The 20064-nt window shown below is 43.4% G+C and overlaps 2 protein-coding genes across 3 annotated transcripts in view; one reads left to right on the plus strand and one right to left on the minus strand.

The window, feature by feature from the left end:
- The window catches only part of SPIDR (scaffold protein involved in DNA repair), a 591441-nt gene extending 582049 nt beyond the window's left edge, over positions 1–9392 (plus strand). For both annotated transcript variants that reach the window (XM_043963245.1, XM_043963251.1), the window contains exon 20: positions 8635–9392. In XM_043963245.1, the coding sequence (XP_043819180.1) occupies positions 8635–8766 (132 nt within the window). In that variant the 3' untranslated portion in view covers positions 8767–9392. The remainder of the gene's footprint in view (positions 1–8634) is intronic.
- A 1340-nt stretch (positions 9393–10732) lies between these two features.
- Positions 10733–12764, minus strand: CEBPD (CCAAT enhancer binding protein delta). The gene has a single exon (XM_043963257.1). It carries the CDS (start codon positions 12355–12357, stop codon positions 11290–11292), a length of 1068 nt encoding a protein of 355 aa, XP_043819192.1. The 5' UTR covers positions 12358–12764; the 3' UTR covers positions 10733–11289.
- Between the last annotated feature and the right edge of the window lie 7300 nt (positions 12765–20064).

The raw sequence follows: 20064 nt of genomic DNA on the forward strand, positions 1-20064 counted from the left end.
GGAAGTAGGTGCTAGTATTATCCCCATTTTACAGATAAGTAACTGAGGCAGACATGGGTTAAGTAATTTGCTCGGGGTCACATAGCTAGTAAGAGTCTGAGGCTGGATTTGAACTTGGGTCTTCCTGACTCTCTGGGTCATGCTATCTGTGCACTATAGTGCCTCCTAGCAGGTCAATTAATTTCCCTGGGCCTAGGGTCCCTCACCACTAATATAAAGAGATTGTACTAAATAACCTCTCAGGTCTCTTCAGGTCTTAAACTTTGATCCTATCATCATACTGGTGAACTCAGGACCTTCCTCAAAATATTGGAAATGTATAAAAGCTGGAGTGCCTTCTATAGATATGCATCCATCCCTAGCAGGCTTTGCGAATATCCTTTATTTTCCCCCATCTCCAACTATCAAAGTCATGGCTTGTTGTTTTTCTTCTTGCCTCAAATGAGACCGGGTTGTCAATAACCACATATTTATAAAGCATCCATCTCTGAGGAGTAGCTGACAGTTTATTTTTAGCCCATTCAATTCTTACAAAATAAGTAATGATCTGACTATAGTTACCTTTTACAGAAGGAATCACCCCTAGGTTTATAATTTAACTGTTTATAATTAATTTAGCATCTTTTCAAAACCACACCTATTTTTTCCCCCGTGGGGCAGTGGGGGTTAAGTGACTTGCTCAGGGTCACACAGCTAGTCGATATCAAGTGTCTGAGGCCGGATTTGAACTCAGGTACTCCCGAATCCAGGGCCAGTGCTTTATCCACTGAGCCACCTAGCTGCCCCAAAACCACACCTATTTTGTAACACAGCTTGTGATCCAGTAGGCTGTGCCTAGAGTCAGAAAGACCTGAGTTTGAATCTGGCCTCAGAGACTAATTAGCTATGTGACTCCAGGCAAGATAGTTCACCTCTTTTTGCCTCAGTTTCCTCGTAGGTAAAAATGGGGAATAATATTATCTCTATTCCAGGATTGTTGTAGCGCAGTGCCTGGCACATGGTAAGTGCTATATAAATGGTAGCTATTACTATTACAATTACTACTACTACTACTACTACCATTATTATTATAGCAAAATACATCCTTATAGAGCAAATATTCATATTTCCATTCATCAGATGGGGAAATTGAATCATAGAGTTGACTATAACCTAAGGTATCATATAGTCTAATCCCATGTTTTATAGATGCAGAAACTGAGACTTAGCCAAGGTCACACAAGTAACTAAAGCTGGCAGAACTGGGCCTCAAACCCCAATTCTTCAATTATAAAAATAGCTAATAGTAATACAGAGCTTTAAGGCTTATAAAGGACTTTACATATATCATCTCATTTCACCCTCACAAAGAATCTGTGAGGTGAGTACCATTATTATCTTCATTTTAGAGATGAGGAATCTAAGGCTGATGGGTTAAGTAACTTGCTCAGGTCCCATGTTTAGTTTAAATAAATGTTTGAGATGGAACTTGAACTCAGGTCTCCTACCATTCTGTCCTCTAGGTCTTTGGTGTCACACTCAAATAGAAATGGATATTTCTGCATATTGACTTTTCATGACCCTGTGGACCATACTGTCCATGGGATTTTCCTGGCAAAGATACTGGAGTGGTTTTCCATTTCCTTTTCCATTGGATTAAGATCAACAGGTTAAGTGACTTGCCCAGGGTCACACAGCTACTAAATGTCTCAGGCTGGATTTGAACTCAGGTTTTCCAAAGCCAGCACTCTATCCACTGAGCCATCTAGCTGACTCAGATACTGATTTAGAAAACTACAAGTTAACATTATCTGTGTTGCGTTCTTATTTATTGTGTTAAATTTTATTTATTTTGTTAAATATTTCCCAGTTATATTTTAACCTGGTTCCAGCAGCACTCAGGAGTGTTGTGGGCCATGCCTGTGGGCTGCATGGTTGACACCTCTGCTCTGTGTCTCCTAGCTGCCTCAATCCAGTTGCTTCCAGACCCAGTATTCTTCCCCTATATCATGCTGCTTCCCATAGAGAGGTCAGAAACATTCAATGAATTGCCTGCCAAAGTAGTAAATCAAACTAGTGTGCGGCCAGGTACTATTCAGTGGTCAAATATTTTCATGTCCTTGTAACTCAACACTGCCAAACCAAAGATGACCTCTCCTTCCTGAGTTCATCTTTGGCCAGAAAGGAGATGGGGACATTCCAAGGTCTGTTTGAAAGTAGTATTTAAAAATAGGGGCCTTAAAGGTCAAGGACTCTCTTCAGATTAAGAAAATGACCTTGGAGTGGCCACTCTTGTATCTGGGGAAGCACAGGAAGGATGGAAGTGAGAAGTCTTTATAACTGGGAGGCATCCTAAGAACTGGGCCAAAGCTAGTGGTTCATCTGTTACCACCTCGGGCCTCCAGTGTTTCCTGAGAGGATAGATGTGTGTTGTGATGCTAGGCAATGTGGTCAAATGGAAAGAACACCAGGTCTGTACGGAATCGGCCTCCCTGGATTCCCATTACCCATCTACTACTTACTACTGGTGAGACTTAGGCCAGGATACTTTACCCATCTTGGTCTTAGATGGCTTCTAAGGTGTCCCCTCCAGCCCTTGATCATGATTTAAACTCCTGAAAGTAATGGCAGCTGCTTCAGAATCAGCCGCCACCATTCATTGAGGACTATAGTTCTCTACCACCTCCCGAATCAAACATGAAATCCTTTGTTTGGCATTCAAAGCCCTCTGTAATCTGCCCCCTCCCACACACTTTTCCGGTCTTCCCTTTTCACACTTTACATACCCGTACTCTTCAATCCATTGACCGTGGTCTCCTCAAGATATTTCATCTCCCACCTCTAGGCCTCTTCTTTGATTTTCCCCAAAGCCCGAAGGCTCTCCTTCCTTATCTCTGCCTCTGGACTTCCTCCAGGCCCAGCTAAAATCCCACCTTTTACCGGAAGTTTATCCTAATCCCTTTTAATTGTTGTGCCTTCCAATTTAAGTATTTCCATTTTATCCTTTAAGTAATTTGTTTGTACATAGTTGTCTCCCCAATTAGATCGGAAACTCCTTGAGGGCAGGGATGGTTTTACCCTTCTTTGTATCCCCAGTGATAAGTACTAAACCAGGTGCTTAATGAATATTTATTGACTAACTGGCTAGGAGAGAATGCTCAATCTGGGTGTGAAGATTTAGAATGGAACTCCCTATATACCTGGGCGCTAATCAGGGGTGAGGATTGTAGTAAAATTAAAGAAATTTAAGTTCCTGCTACCTGAGACTCTGGGTCTAAGTCATAGACTGGCTAGCCGTGGCAAACACAGCAACAAAGATGAATCCAGCATGTTTATTAACCACCCATTGTGTGTACGGTACTCTACTAGTCACTGTAGGACAGGGATTCCTATTACGAGTTTTAAAAAATATTTTCATGACTACATTTCAATTGAATGAGTTTCCTTTATAGTTCTATGGATTTGATTTTATGCATTTAAAAACATTCTGAAAAGGGATCTATAGCTTTTGCCAGGTCATTGCCTACGGGTTCCATGACCTGGGCTGTAAAGAATACAAAAGAAATTGGGGGACATAGTCCCCACTATACCAGTAGTTTAATTGGGGAGACAAGACATATTTGTACGAAAAGATGAAACAGTAGAAGATATTCCAGACAAGAGCTATCAGAGGTCAAGGAAGTTAGCAATAACTGCACTCAAAAATGGCTTCACAAAGTGGGTGAAATTTGGACTTGGCCTTAAAGGATAGGGAGAATCTCCTTAGAAGCAGAGGAGCACGGAGAGAATTTCAGGAGGGAGCAACGTTGTGAGCACATGCACAGAAGTGGGATACAGATTATTTGGAGGGACAGTTTAGTTCCGTCCCACCCTATTTGTTCAGTTCCCAGCTTTGTTGTGGGTGTCGTGAGTAGACCAGTATAGCTGGATCAGGGGATTCACGTAGAGGCAAGTGACAGATAAAGATGGAAGAGTATGTTGAGGCTAGATTTGCAGAGGGGAGGGAGTGGTATATGGAATGACAGGTAAGATTCCCATTGCTACCACCCTTGAGGTATAGGCCTTGAGTATGCAAGAAAGAATCATTTTTTGACAGGGACAATGCAGGACTTCATTTTGCTTGACTGTGCATATTTGTTACAAGGATCCCCCCCCCCTTTTTTTAATGGGGTGGGAAGGCTGATTTTTTTTTTTTGGTAACTTAATAAAATATAATCTTTAAAATTAACTTTTTAAAATAGCTAGGGTAACCTTCCTCAACCATTGACCGAATCATATCACTCTACTGCCCACTGCATATGACACCTACTTCACAAAACCTTCCCAGATTCCTCCAGTCAATAACCTTTCCCCCCATGAACCTCACATAGCATTTTATTTTCTTCTATCTAATGTACTTATGTGTTGGATGTTATTTCCATCTACTGGGGAAGGGAAACAGAAGAAATAAGCATTTCTGTAGTGCCTACCATGTGTCAGACACTTTTTACGGTATCTCATTTTTACAAACATTTCATTGTATCCTCACAGGAACTGGTGTTGTTATTGTCTATACTTTACAGTTGAAAAAACTGAGGTAAACAGAGGTCAAGTGATTTGCCCAGAGTCACATTGCATCTAAGGGTAGTAAGTGTCTGAGGCTGAATTTGAACTCAGGCCTTCCTGACTCTGGGCTCAGAGCCTAGAGTGCATTGCTTCAACAGCTCCTTCACAAGGACAGGCACCCTGTCATTTTTGTTGTTTGTTTTTTTGGTTTTTGTTTGTTTTTTAGTGAGGCAATTGGGGTTAAGTGACTTGTCCAGGGTCACACAGCTAGTAAGTGTTAAGTGTCTGAGGCCAGATCTGAACTCAGGTACTACTGACTCCAGGGCGGGTGCTCCATCCACTGTGCCACCTAGCTGCCCTGCACCCTGTCATTTTTAAACTTGGTCTCTTTGCCCAGAACAAAGCTCTTCACATAGTAATAATTTAATAAATTCACTTCAGCAAATATTTATTGAGAGCTTGCTATATAGCAGGCACTGGAAATAGAAGGACAAAAGTGAGATAGTTCCTGCCCTCAAGGAGTTTATGTTCTATGAAGGTAACAGAATGTGCTCATATATACAAAGCAAATAATTTCTCCAGGGGAGCCAGCATTAGGAGATGGGGGAGGGAATCAGGAGAGGTAGCACTGGGGCTGAGATTTAAAGAAGCTAAGGAATTCTAAGACTCAGAGGTAGGGAGTGCATGAGACAGCCTTTGCACACACACAGAGACTGAGAATGGAGTGTTATTTTGCTTTGACGATAAAGTATGAAGGGGAATAATGAATGTGTACTAAACCTGACAAGTTAAGCTGGAGCCAGATCTTGAAGTGCTTTAAATGTCAATCAGCAAAATTTGATTTTATCCAATAGACAATAGGGAACAACTGAAAATTTTTGAGCAGGGAAGGAAAAGCTCAGGAAGAGCATTTTAAAAAAGCTCTTCTGGGGGCAGTTAAATGGTGTAGTGGATAAAGCACTGGCCCTGGATTCAGGAGGACCTGAGTTCAAATCCAGCCTCAGACACTTGATACTAGCTGTGTGACCCTGGGCAAGTCACTTAACCCTCATTGCTGCCCGCCCCCCCCAAACAAAACAAAACAAAACAAAACAAACCCTCTTCTGTTCTACTGTCTAATGAATTCAATTGAATAAGGACAATTATGAGTTAAATTAAGTATTTGCCTACCTTTAGAAATAAAAATCCAAGGGCGGAGCAGCTGTGTCTCTTTAATGTAGTTTATTGACATTTTCATTTTACTGCATTTTTCCCCTGGAAGGTCACAAAGTACTTTATACCTTCTATTAAAAACGAGTAGAAGGGGCAGCTAGGTGGCGTAGTGGATAAAGCACTGGCCCTGGATTCAGGAGTACCTGAGTTCAAATCCGGCCTCAGACACTTGACACTTACTAGCTGTGTGACCCTGGGCAAGTCACTTAACCCCCATTGCCCCACAAAAAAAAAAAAGGAGTAGATATTACTACCTTCTTTGTTTTACAGATGAGAAAGTGAAGATAACTTAATGAGTTTATATCAGAACAGTGTCAACCTGGGTCTCCTAAATCTCTAGTTCCTCAGGTCCCATAATTATAACAAATATTAGTACTGAGAGGTCATTCACAAGACAGACCAGACATCTATATATTATAAACTGACATATAGTAAATGCTTCAATTTAGGACAGATATGTTGCAAATCAATACTTTAAATCCTAATTACCTGATTACAAAACCATGTTTAGAATAGAGGCTTTCCTATAAGACAGCACTGTATTATTTGTGCACTTCCTCACTCTGGAGAGCCCAGGCCAGAGCAGCTGGAATGCTCCAAGATGTCGCTGAGTACTCATCCTTAAGGAAAGGGCAGTCATTTGCTTCAAGCAGTCCTGCAGGTATTTATCTGCAGATCTCATTTCTTTTCAACAAAGTTAGGTGAAGCAACAAAACTCTGCAAATGTCATCTATTTCACTGAAGATGTGCTAAAGCTATGAGCAAAGAGTAACAGTAAATTAAAACCAATCCAAGTGGAGATAATTAAAACCCAGGGTGGAATCCTGGCTTTCCTACTTACTTACCTCTGTGACCTGGGGGGCCCTGGCTTCACTTCCCCAGTCCTCAGCGTTCTCATCTGTAAAATGAGAGGGTTTGACCCTAATTCTAATGAAGCTAAGCTGTTAGCATCAGATCATTTCCTTCACTATCCTTATGCCCACCTGGCAGGTTTTACTGAGATGTTCATGGCATTACTGCTGTGACCACTGGCAGGAGCCCCTTCTTGACTATGTTTCTCACCCCTCACCTCATGAATCAAGTAAGAAGATTTGTATTCCTGCTCCGTTCTGAGGACTTTGGGAGTTGGGGACTGTGAAGGTCACTGTACTTCGTTGATGATGCCATCCACATGATAATAATGGGGCTTCAGCAGCCTGTCTCGCTGGAGCAGAGGCTTGCTCTGTACAGAGGTCAGAAAGCCTACATCTATGTTGTCCTCAGCCCAACTGCAATCACTGTTGGAACTAAAGGCCTTGTGGACTACCTGCCTCAGGTTGGTCCACATCAATAAGAGGACCAAATGCTAAATGGACTTTAATAATAATGGGTCACATTTATATAGTGCCAACTACGAGTCAAATATGGTGCTAAGCTCTTTACAAATATTAGTTCATTTGATCTTCACAACTTTGGGAGGTAGGTGCTACTACTGTCCTCGTTTTATAGATAAGGAAACTAAGGTAGATGGTTGACTTGCCCAGGGTCACCCAGCTAGGAAGTATCTGAGGCCAGATTTGAACTCAGGTTTTCCTATCTCCAGATCTGGTCATCTACCCAACCTGATACATTCTAAAGGTGGTAACATGCTGCATGGCTGCTGCATTTCAAAACCCCCAATTTCAAAGGGTTAGGGTCCTGCCATTATCCTTAACTTATACTTCTGAATTCAGTCATTAGCCCTAGGAGAAAATGTCATGTTTTTACCACCTACTAATAAAATGCCTCCGGAAGGCAGATACCTTTCTCTGGAGAAAGTTTTTTTCTTCTGGAAATGGATAGGATAGTAATGAGTGATAATTATTGTGAGGATTAACCAATAACCACAAAGCATTCATAAACAGAACAGCAAGGAGCTAGGAAAAGTGTGGCTTAGTTTAGCAAGTTTGAACAGAAGATATATCAAGCTAAGGGGAAACTGAGGCATTTCATCAGGAAACACTTTGACAAGAAGTAGATTAGGTAAAGTCTCCTAAAGGAAGGGGAAGACAAACTGCCAGTGTATTTATTAGACCACACTACTAACTTTATGCATTTCTGTCCTATCAGGAGAATGGGTTAGGTGCCAAAAGGGGACTTTTCTACTCTTTATGATATTTTCTGTGATTCTTCATCTAAGGGCAGCCTATAAGATACTTAACCCAACATTACTATCAACAATAGAACCAAAAGGAGAGTGTTGGGTTTGTTTCCTTTTTTTTTTTTAAGCCAAGAACATAATTCAGTTAGAGAAATGGTGGTGTTGTTTGTCCTTCGTTCTCAGAGGACCATGGCATTGGGATGATGTCATGACTTGCAGTGAATTGGATTTAAGTGAAGAAGCCTGTGCAAGGTCACCAACCTCATTTTCTCCTCCTGAGCCATCTGGGTCTAGTGGCAAAACATAAGGACAACTGGAGATGGCCTGGGATGAAGGCAATTGGGTTAAGTGACTTGCCCAGGGTCATACAGCCACTAAGTGTCTGAGGTGAGGTGAGAGAAATGGTACTAGAGTCAGGAATACCAGAGTTCAAATGTGACTACAGACACTTACCTGGACAAGTCAACTGTAAAATTCCTGTACCTCCCTTGTAGGATTGTTTCAAAGACCAAAAGAAATATTTTTAAAGGACTTAGCACAGGGCCTAGCACCTAGTTGGTACCATGTAAGTGCTTATTCTCTTCCCCGTTACCAGATTAGTTCCTTCATGTACCATAAATCTTTCCATTGTAACTCTCGAATTTTTTTTTCCTTCCATTTGAGTGGCAGGAGGTCAATTACTATACCGAGTACCTTAAGCTGTGTCGCCTTTCAGAGTTCTGTGCTTTGGAGAACAAAATGTACAGACCTAATCCTATTATGTGCTTTTATTACTACAGACTTATGAAGTGAAGAGTGTGCTGGGAAAGAAGGTGGGGCCATTAAATTGTTTCATCCAGACCATAACCAACCACCCGATTAGCTGCATTGGATTGGAGGAAATTGAACTTCTACAAGCAGGAAGAAACTAAGACGAAGACTGCCTGTTGCCATAGTGTCAATGAACTTTGCAATGTTGTTACAAAGTCGTTTTGTAGTTACTTGTTAACTAAGGACCAAGAGGATTTATATTAATTGCAAAGAGGATCTTGAAATGCCACTTATATTCAACTTATCTGGGAATATGGAAAATGGGTCATTAATTGTCAAAATTCACTTCTTCCTATACAATATTTAATTGCATCATCATCATCTGCACTTGTAGCAATATATTACTGGAGTTTAAATGTTGCTCTAAAAGTTTAAGATTTCTAAGTGAATCTTGATGAATGTTTTAAACTTATAAGAACAATTAAAAAATTTAAAGGGCACAGTTGGAACACCTTTTACTGTGATTCTAAGAATTTTTTCCCCTTGTGTCCAATATCATTTCATGAAAAAGCATACATTTCTATAATAAATATCCAAAGTTCAGGAACTTTGTTAATTTTAGAGAACATAATGAGAAACTATGGCAAAGGTGAAGCGGTTTCCCATAAAATGTAGATAGTTAACCAGTATGCAATCATAGATCTACTGTATTATAATGTGTTAGATAAGAACTTTTACAACCTAATCATACCGTGAAATATGGACCCAGAACAAAGATTAGGTAGATTTAAATACCTGTGGGCAATATTCTTAGTCTCCCCAACTACGGAGAATCCCTTTTACCTAAATCAGAGATAAGAATATGGTTATCTTGCTCCTCTTTTGTTGGTAGTGATTTAAATTGAATTCGAGGCCATCTAGTAAATCTTTGCACACTAAAAAGGTTTTCTGTATTGCTAGCTTTACTACAGTGTGATCAGAAACATATTACTTATTTTAGAATAGTTACCTATTTTGCCTTAGGAAAAGTCAAGGCAATAGCTCTACCCAAAGTGTCCTTTTCAGGTTTGGATGTGTTAGGCTAAGAAAAGGTAGAAAGAATTACTGCCCCCTCCCCCTCTCCCCTTTACCTGCCACCTTTTTAAAAGAAAGTGGTTTGACTTTTTTAATCCTTTTTAAATGTTTCTCAGGCCTTAAAAATCCCTAAATGTCGTCTGGCTTTCTGCTAGAGCAAACTAGACACCAGAACATGCTTTTAATCAACAGGATTATTACTACATACTTTACACTATTTAAAGTTAATTTGCAGTTGTTTCTGAAAGCCAGAGCCCGTGTAAACAAAGATAGGCAGATGAAATCCACCAATAATTAAAAAATTATTTTAGCCAATAACCTCCTTCCTACCAGCAATGGAACAGCTAACTAATTGTAAGGTAACTTAATTCAATTGTCACCTCTCTTCTAAACCCTAAAGCTGCTCGATTTTTTAATTAAAATAATAAAATTGTGTTTTGTCACCAGTGCTCCCCTCTCCCCCAAACAAACCCAGAAGCATAAGGGAGATGAGATTGGTTTATCTCAAAAGAGGGTTAGTCATCCATTCAGAATAGGTTTAAGTAACTTCTGGGGGGAAAAAAAGAAATATCGTCACAGAATTAAGCTACTTCATAATCAGATTGCTATGCTGCAAAATATTTTCCCGCATAACGTTAAAAACAAATATTCCAGGGTACATTTGAATATAAATTTATGATGGCATACGGCTTATTTTCGGTATGTAATTAAAATGGTTTTCCAATATTCTTAAAAGTGTTGATGGAGAGATTTGGGGGAGTTAAAATACCAACTATGCATTTCCCTTCTTACTAATAAATAAACTTATTTCAACCGCCCGGGTAAGGAAGTTTGAGCTACAGCGCCTTCCTGGTATTGACTCACTTGCACAAGTCACAGGGGAATGAACTTTTACACCACGGAGTCACGTGAGCTACCTGCATGTTGGTGCAAGCAAGTTTCTCAGTAGTATGTCCCAGCCTCTCCCTCCTGCTGCCAAAGGTGTGGGTCCACCTGTGGCCTTTCCCTACGAGCCTTTTCTTACAAGGTCACTGTGAATACAAGAAGCAGGAATGATTTAAAATGCTTTTTTTTTATTCTTAGAAATACTGTAAAAATTAATATAAAAAGTTGAGCATGCCCAGGCTTCTCCTCTTATCTACAATACAAAGGTAGGGTTGTTTTTTTTAAAATCTTTTTTTTTTAACAAATGTACCATAGCTGCATCAACAGGAGTAAGATGTAGAAAAAAACCCAACAAACAACAACAACAACAACAAAACGAAGGCTACCATTACAAAAATAATTTAAGGAAAACATTTTATAGCTTCTCTTGCAGTTTGGTTGTCTTAATCCAGAATGTAGCTTCATCCAGCTACTGCGTTCGAAACAAACAAAACCACCGACCATTTCACGTTTCTTGCTGCATGCCACTGAACGGGCTGTGAAAACACGTAGGGTACTTTCTTGCTACAAGGTGATCTTTGGAGTCTCTGAGGTATTGATAGTTTTACTAATTGTCTCTGCCCCTCTTCCCACCCGCTCCTCTCCCCCACGCTGCCCTCCCCCCCAATCCCGGCCCAGTTCTCGGTCGCCTTCGACAGCTCCCGACACCCCCACTTCGGTCCCAGTTACCGACAGTCAATGCCCGAGGAGGCGGTGCCGGCCTGGAGAAAGGACGAGCTGGGCAGCTGTTTGAAAAACTGTCTCAGACTCGATAAGTCCCTGGTCAGCTGCTCGATCTTCTTGTGCAGCTTCTCGTTCTCGGAGGAGAGCTCCACCAGCTTCTGCTGCATCTCCTGGTTGCGCTTCTTGGCCTTGTCCCGACTCTTGCGCACCGCGATGTTGTTGCGCTCCCGCCGCTGTCGGTACTCGGGGCTGAACCGGTCCAGAGACTTCTTGCCGCCGCTCATGCCGCTACCGCTCTTCTCCTTGCCCAGATGTGGCGGCTGCGGCGCTGGCGCGGCCGGGGAACGGCCGCTGGAACAGCTGGAGCTGGAGCTACAGCCGGACGGCTCCGGGGAGGTGGGCGGGGTGGGCTGGCCGGCCGCCGACAGGTTCATGATGGTCTGCGCGCAGGTGGCGATCTGCGAGGGCAGCAGGGATGACGACATGTCGCTGTCGCTCCAGTCGGGCTCCTGCTTCAGGGCCCCCGGCGGGGACGCGCTGGTGCCCGCGCCCAAGAGGGTGGCCAGGGCGCTGGCAAAGTCCTTGTGCGCCGCGGGGTGGGAATGCGCCGAGTGCCCGGGCAGGTACTCGTAGTCCCCGGCGCTGGCGTGGCTGGCAGCCCCGCCGGCCCCGCCGCCCCCGCGGTCGGGCTTGTGATTGCTGTTGAAGAGGTCGGCAAAGAGCTCGTCGTGGCACAGCTCCAGGTTGGGCACGGAGGACATGGAGTCGATGTAGGAGCTGAAGTCGATGGCGCTCTCGTCGTCGTACATGGCCGGGGCGGCCGCGCTCAGCTCCGCCAGGTTAGCGCCGCCCCCGCCGCCGCCGCCTCCCGCTCCTCCTCCTCCTCCGCCACTGCCGCCGCTGCCGTGCTCCTCGCAGCCGCTCAGGGGGCCCCGGCCCGGCTTGCAGGAGGCTCCCGGTCCCCCGGGGCCGCCGCCGCCGCCTTTATTAGTCTCGTAGAAGTTGGCCGGTTCCATGGACCAGTTTCTGTAGCATGCCGGGCTGTCGAGGCTGTAGAGCGCGGTGCTCATGGAGCCGGGCGGGCACCTGCGAGGAAGGGCCGAGCCCCGCGCTGCGCGCGCCTGAAGGACGGGAGCCCGCACCTGGGGCTGCTGGAGCTGCTGGGCTAGGGCAGGCACCCCGGGCCGGCACGCGCTGGGCACCGGGCGCGGGACGCTGGGGCCGGCTGCTCGCTCGCTCGCTCGCTCGCTCGCTCGCTCGCTCGCTCACTCACTCACTCACTCACTCACTCGCTAGCTCTGGGACTCCCTCACTTACTCCCTCATCCCCCACCGGCTTCCTTGGCTTTTCCCCCCTGCTTCCCACGGTCCAGATGCTTGTCAGACTCTCACCGGGTCGGTGCAGCCCAAACCGGTCCCTTTTCTACCCCCGGGGTTGTGACGTGAAGGCCCCGCCCCCGGGTCGGCGCCCGGTGTTATCCGAACCCTGGGAGAGCTGGTGCGGGGGCGGGCGAGCGGGAAGGGGCGGGATCGGCGGGGACGGGCTGCCCCTGCCCCCTCTGGCTCCGTACTGGGCCGGCCGCCTGAGGGGGTCCACTGGACTTCCCGGGAAGCGACTGCCTTCGGAACTGCACGCGGAGCTGCGGGCGCCAGCCCACCTCGCAGCAGTGCGGGCCACGTGGGAGCGGGGAGCGGTGGGGCTGAGGAGGCTGGAGCTGCGCGCTCTTCCTCCTGGGCTGTCCTCCCTTCCTTCCCGCCCTTCCCCACCCCCTGCGGGATACGGCCCGGGCCTGGCTGCTGGGAAGGACCCTCCCTCTGCCAGTTTTTCAACGTGCAGGACTTGGTGTTCTCATCCCCTCCTTCCTGTTTATGGGTCTTTGAACCACCTCATTCCTCAGGTGAAAGGAGGGGAAGCCAAACCACTGGAATGGTCCGAAGGCTCGGGTGCTCCCTCTTCCTGGGGGAGCAAGGTCACTGGGCCACTTAGCTAAGGGGGAGGGGGGAGAGGGGGTAGTAGCCATTTTCCACGTGATCCTTTCCAGGAGGCAAGGGACTAGAATGAAGTGACAGGCAGCCCCCGGGAATCAGCGCACGTCCCGGAGGAGGGAAAAGTGAGAGCGAGTGCGCTGGCACGGACTCTTTCGCTGCCTAATGAGCCTTTAAATGCAAGCAAATGTCTCCACTGTGCATAAGGTTACAAAGACAGATAACGAAATAGTCTCTTAAGGCAAGAAATTGAGTTTTGTTATTTGTGTATCTATGCGTGTAACATTTGACCCATAAGCCAGCGTCGCCTCGTGCCTTGTACTGCTGAAGCTATAACTAAAGGCTTGGTGCGGTGTAGACTGGGCACACACTGCAAGCATGTACATGCACTCTCCCCTGGCGCCCCCACCTCCAGCCTCAGTGAGGACGAGAAGCTGTTAATATTTTCAGTCCCAGCATTATCGCCGCGGCCGATCACGTTTCCAGAATCATGCAGACCCTGCTGGAGTCTGTATTCCCTGACCAGAATGTGTTCAAATTTGTAAACAACCTTTTCGCATCCGGTCTCCTGTTTTATCCCGCAGCTGGGGCGCAAAAGCCCTTTGACAAACCGGCCGTGAACATCAATATCGGAGAAACTTACTCCCCCTTACTTAACTATGCTTCAGTCTAAGTGACAAGATCAGGTTGGAATCAGTGTCAACTGAGGAGAGGAAACTGGTCAAGTCCAAGAGTCACACCCACTACCAGTTAATTTTCGGGGGGGGGTGTGGGGGGGTGTAGGATACAATGGAGGAGGCTTCTGTGACACATACACCCACTTCTGTCAGCTAGACAACAGCAGCAGCCGCCCATCTTTGTCAGCCAGCTGGGAGAGAAAAGACAGATGTCATGGCAGGGGGAGGGAGGAAGGGAGAGGAGCTTGGGAAGGTTCAGCCAAGATGTTTGCAGATCCTGAGATGAGCAGGGGCTATTCGACGGCTCCGTGCTCTCTCTCGCTGAAGCAGTGGCTCCTACAAAGTTTCATAAACTTACTGCAAATAGGCATTTGTGGCTTTAAAAAAATTTTTTTTTGAAGTCTCTCCAATATCCCCCATATTTGAGCTAAGGCAAAGTTTAGCAGAAATATTTCAGGAAGTTCTGAGCAGGGGGAAACTTGTGCTTATGTCGCTGGATCCGCCGTTTAATTCAGCAGGAGAATATTCTAATCGTTTTCCCACTTAGGTGTCCAAGACATCTGGAGAGAACAGTCTCAAAGTGCATACCCGAAATGTTTCAGCAGGCCTAGAAGATGAGGTCCTTTCAACCAGATTTGTGCTGTTTTCCAACAGGACAGTCACAAACTTTGTTATGTCTCAGGGTATGCATGTAAATCAACGCCCCAGATGCAAATTCTCTTCAGCGCGATACAAGCTTCTGTTTGCTTTAAACTGTTGACCAAAAGACAGTTGAAGCATGAAAATGAGCTCATCTTGCCACCAGCCACCTCCACTTGGCTGCGGGGGTTTGTTCCTTATGTGTATCTCTCCACCTCCACAAGCTTGGGGCCTTACTTCAGGAAGTGGGAGCTCTGTGTGTCCCAATAACCACAAAAGTGCTATTATAACTATTAGACTCGCAGGCATAAATTAGATAGAAAGGCTTACAAAGATTATGGCTTTAGAAAGTTCTATGTTTCTCAGCTTTTCTTATGTCTACTTCTTGGCAGAAAGAATACCCATTTTTGGCATGTTGGTGAACGTGTTTCTGGGCATGAGGCTACTGAAGACTGCCACCTTGTGGTTTGGTCTTGCAGCCGCCTTCTTAAGGCCTATTCTAGTAGCAAGACATTCTTTTGAATTGATAGCCTCTTTTAGTACAGATCCTGAAAATGTTTGTCATGATTACCTATTATCCCATATCTTCACTTTCATGGCTCGCATATTCTGCTTCTATTATGCAAATCCCTATCCCCCTCCCCGACATTCAGACCAAATATACCCTCCAAAAACTAAAGCCCTTTTAAACACTCAATTTCTCAGGACACTTCAGCTTTACAATTTATTACATGCATTTGGGTGGCACAATGGATAAAGTGCTAGATCTGAAGTCAGAAGGACCTGAGTTCAAATCAGCTATCAGCTATGTGACCCTCATCAAGTCACATATAAAAGAAGAGAGAGACAGAGACAAAGAGACAGAGATTGAGAGAGACCGAACTTCTGGTCTGGTAAATGAGGGTAGACTTTATGAAAGAGACTACACTTGAGGTAGACCTTAGGACATAATTAGAATGTCAATAAGCAGAAATGGTGGAGAGGACATTCTAAGCATCCAGAACTGGGAGAGCAAAGGCAGAGAGTCACGAATACATTGTGTATCATATAATTTGTCATAAACATAGTCTATACACATATAAAGGAGTACAAGATGAAGCTGGTGAAGTAATCTGTGATCTCATCAATATGGGGGTTCCCTCCAATGATTTGGATCGGCTAATTGTGTGCCACTTGTCCACATCCTCCCATAAGTTCACCACAAGGGCCAGAGGCCTTCTCTTCCTGTTGACATCATGAGGGTACTAGTGGAACACTCTGGCTGTCCATCTGTCTTCCCTCACTATCACCACATGGCCAGCCTATTTTCTCTTCCTTTCATACAGTTCCTTGATTATATCTTTTATTCCTGTTCTTCTTTGGAGTTCCTTATTGGTTAGATGTTGTACCCACCATGTGACTCCCCATTTCTCTCTGTGGAATATTCCTTTTTTGTTCTTCATTTATAATTGTATTCCATGTCTTGATCCCAGATAGCAACACTAATAAAATGGGCCTTTACTATCATGGGAGACTGAGGATCGGTTTGGTAATTTCCTGAAGTAATCCCGCTTATTCTTCTCATCTTTAACCACAGCTCATGCTTCTATATTGTCCATCCCAGATACATTCCCCAGTGTACAAGTTCTCTAGGGTGTCCATCCAAATGCAAGTTGAAATGTGGACAATAGACATTTTCAACCATTTGGTCTTTCCTGTGTGGTTGAATAGGCCAAACTCCTTTGATTATAGGTACCTTCTAGGAGGCTCTACAATATTCTAGGGATTGAAATAATCAGCATAATGACATCTACAAAATAGGAATCCCTGGAGAACCTTGCAGGGAGGATCCAGTGGGACTCCCTCCTGAACATGGAATCAGGGTCAAATCCCCTCCATCATAGAGAGTATACCTGTTTTATGCTTCACCTAATGTTTATAATGAGTGGGTTATTAGTATCATAGATCTTATTTGTGCATATTTGTTTTCGTGTTGTCTCTCCCATTAGATTGTGAGCTCCTTGGGGACAAGGAATGTTTTTGCCTCTTTTTGTATCCCCAGTACTTAGTACAGTGCCTGACACACAGTGAGCCCTTAATAAATTCAGGAGGACCTGAGTTCAAATCCGGCCTCAGACTCTTGACACTTACTAGCTGTGTGACCCTGAGCAAGTCACTTAACCCTCATTGCCCCGCAATAAATAAATGAATGAATAAACAAATGAATAAATAAATGCTTTTTGATTTGTTGATTCTCAGGTATCTTCGATGATTTTGAGGTATTATGAGAAACACCTTATTGCCTGTAAGGGAGTGTGTTTTGTTTAATGGAATCACCTTTTTTTTTTTAATAACCAACAAATACTAAGCACAGTGGCATCTTATATTCTCTGCATCTCTCAGTTGATTGAACAGTTATAAAGATATGGCTCTTTGTTTAGTGTTGCTTGGGAAAACCTGCTTTATTTTCTCCTCTACCTTTATCCAGTATGCTCTAAATTCATGTACAGATGATTGTTATAAATATTTTGCATAGATGAAAGAATAAGTATGTAAACCAGTAGTTCCTGACTTCTCAATTGATTTTTTTTTCAGAATTAAGATCAGAGTTATTTTCCCCATATCTTTGGTGTCTTCCTTGTTGGATACCATGTAATCTTTTTTTTTTTTTTTTTGGTGAGGCAATTGGGGTTAAGTGACTTGCCCAGGGTCACACAGCTGGTAAGTGTCAAGTGTCTGAGGCTGGATTTGAACTCAGGTCCTCCCGACTCCAGGGCCTGTGCTCTATCCACTGTACCACCTAGCTGCCCCTTAATCTTTTTTTTAATCATTAAAGTATTTTATTATTTTCTAGCTACATGTAGAGATAGTTTTCAACATTTGTTTTTATAAGATTTCTAGTTTCAAAATTTTCTCCCTCCCTCTCCTCCCTTCCCCCTCCCCATGACAGCAAGCAATCTGATATAGGTTATATATGTACAATCACATTAAACATATTTCTTCAATTTTCTTGCTGTGAAAGAAGAATTATAGCAAAAGGGAAAAACCTCAAAAAAGAAAAACAAAAAAAAATAGAAATAGTATGTTTCCATCTACATCTAGATGCCACAGTCCTTTTTTTCTGGATTTGGAGAGCATTTTCCATCATGAGTCCTTTGGAACTATCTTGGACCATTGTATTGTTGAGAAGAGTCAAGTCTATCACAATTAATCAACACACAATGTTGTTGATACTGTGTACAATGTTCTCCTGGTTCTGCTCATCTCACTCAGCATCAGTTCTCATAAGTCCTTCCAGGTTTCTTTGAAATCTGCCTGCTCATCGTTTCTTACAGAACAATAGTATTCCATTACATTCATATACCACAACTTGTTCAGCCATTCTCCAATTGAAGGGCATCCCCTCAGTTTCCAATTCCTTGCCACCACAAAAAGAACAGCTATAAATATTTTTATACATGTGGGTCCTTTTCCCTTTTTTATGATCTCTTTGGGAAAAAAGACCAAAAGTGGTATTGCTGGGTCAAAGCTTTATAGCCCTTTGGGCATAGTTCCAAATTGCTCCCAGATTGGTTGGATCAGTTCACAGCTCCACCAACAATGCATTAGTGTTACAATTTTTCCACAGCTTCTCCAACATTTATTATTTTCCTTTGTTGTCATATTAGCCAATCTGATAGGTGTCAGGTGGTACCTCAGAGTTGTTTTAATTTGCATTTCTCTAATCAATAGTGACGTAGAGCATTTTTTCATATGGCAATAGATAGCTTTGATTTCTTCATCAGAAAACTGCCTGTTCATACATATCCTTTGACCATTTCTCAATTGGGGAATGACTTACATTCTTATAAATTTGATTTAGTTCCCCATATATTTTAGAAATTAGGCCTTTATCAGAAGTACTGGCTATAAAAATTGTTTCCCAGCTTTCTGTCTCCCTTCTAATTTTGGATGCATTGCTTCTGTTTATACAAAATTTTTTAAATTTAATGTAATCATAATCATCCATTTTGCATTTTATAATATTCTCTATCTCTTGTTTCGTCATAAACTGTTCTCCTTTCCATAAATCTGAGAGGTAAACTATTTCTTCCTCTCCTAATTTACCTATGGCATCACCTTTTATGTCTAAATCATGTGACCATTTTGACCTTATTTTAGTATAAGGTGTAAGATGTTGGTCTCTGCCTAGTTTCTGCCATACTATCTTCCAGTTTTCCCAGCAGTTTTTGTCAAATACTGAGTTCCTATCCCAGAAGCTGGAGTCTTGGTTTATCAAACAATATATTACTAAAGTCATTTACTACTGTGTCTCCTGTGCTTAACCTATTCCATTGATCCACCACTCTATTTCCTAGCCAGTACCAAATAGTTTTGATGACTGCTGCTTTATAGTGAAGCTTCAGATTTGGTACAGCTAGTCCACCTTCCTGTGCATTTTTTCAGTAGTTCCTTTGATATTCTTGACCTTTTGTTCTTCCAGATGAATTTTGTTGTTATTTTTTCTAGCTCTATAAAATAATTTTAGTCTGATTGGTATGGCACTGAATAAGTAAATTAATTTAGGTAGAATTGTCACTTATATTAGCTTGGCCTATCCATGAGCAATTGATATTTTTCCAATTATTTGGATCTGATTTTATTTGTGTGAAAAATGTTTTATAATTGTGTTCATAGAGTTCCTGGGTTTGTCTTGGCAAGTAGAATTCCAAGTATTTTATATTGTGTACTGTTACTTTAATTTTTTTTTTGGTGAGGCAGTTGGGGTTAAGTGACTTGCCTAGGGTCACACAGCTAGTAAGTATCAAGTGTCTGAGGCTGGATTTGAACTCAGGTCCTCCTGAATCCAGGGCTGGTGCTCCATCCACTGTGCCACTTAGCTGCCCTGTATACTGTTATTTTAAATGGAATTTTTCTTTCTGTCTCTTGTGGCTGGAGGATACCATGTATTCTTGACATATTCACAATTATTCTCTCTTCATTACGGATCTTCTCCATATACATTTGCTCTAAATCAGTTATTCTTCTAATCTTTGTTATCAGAAATGACCCAACAAACCACCTTCCAGTTTCTGTGGCCTCCAGAGTTTTCTCCAGTGCAGGCCTTCCACCAGAATAAGATTTCCCTCCCCAAAACTTCCTCCCTTATCAGAGTCTTCTCCACTGCAGGCTAATACTACTACTTCCTGACAGGAGTCCCATACCTCCTTCTCCTGCCTGCTGTGAAGCAAACACAGGGCTTCAGTGGATACAATATCACTCCTTGCCACGTGGTTGGACCTCAAGGAAGGACTTTGAACAGTTTCTTTTCATCTCTCCTTTAAAAGACCTTTCTCCAACAACTGACGCTCTGTCTACACTCACTCCTCAATGATAAGCATACTCCCAAACCTCTCATCCTTCTTCCTGCGATTCTGAACCCTGAGCTACATTCTGCTAACCCCACTGCCCATCCTGAATTCTCATCCACCTCAGAGCAAGTCCTACTGTGTGCCAC

Source organism: Dromiciops gliroides, chromosome 1 (assembly GCF_019393635.1).
Source record: "Dromiciops gliroides isolate mDroGli1 chromosome 1, mDroGli1.pri, whole genome shotgun sequence".
Taxonomy (NCBI): domain Eukaryota; kingdom Metazoa; phylum Chordata; class Mammalia; order Microbiotheria; family Microbiotheriidae; genus Dromiciops; species Dromiciops gliroides.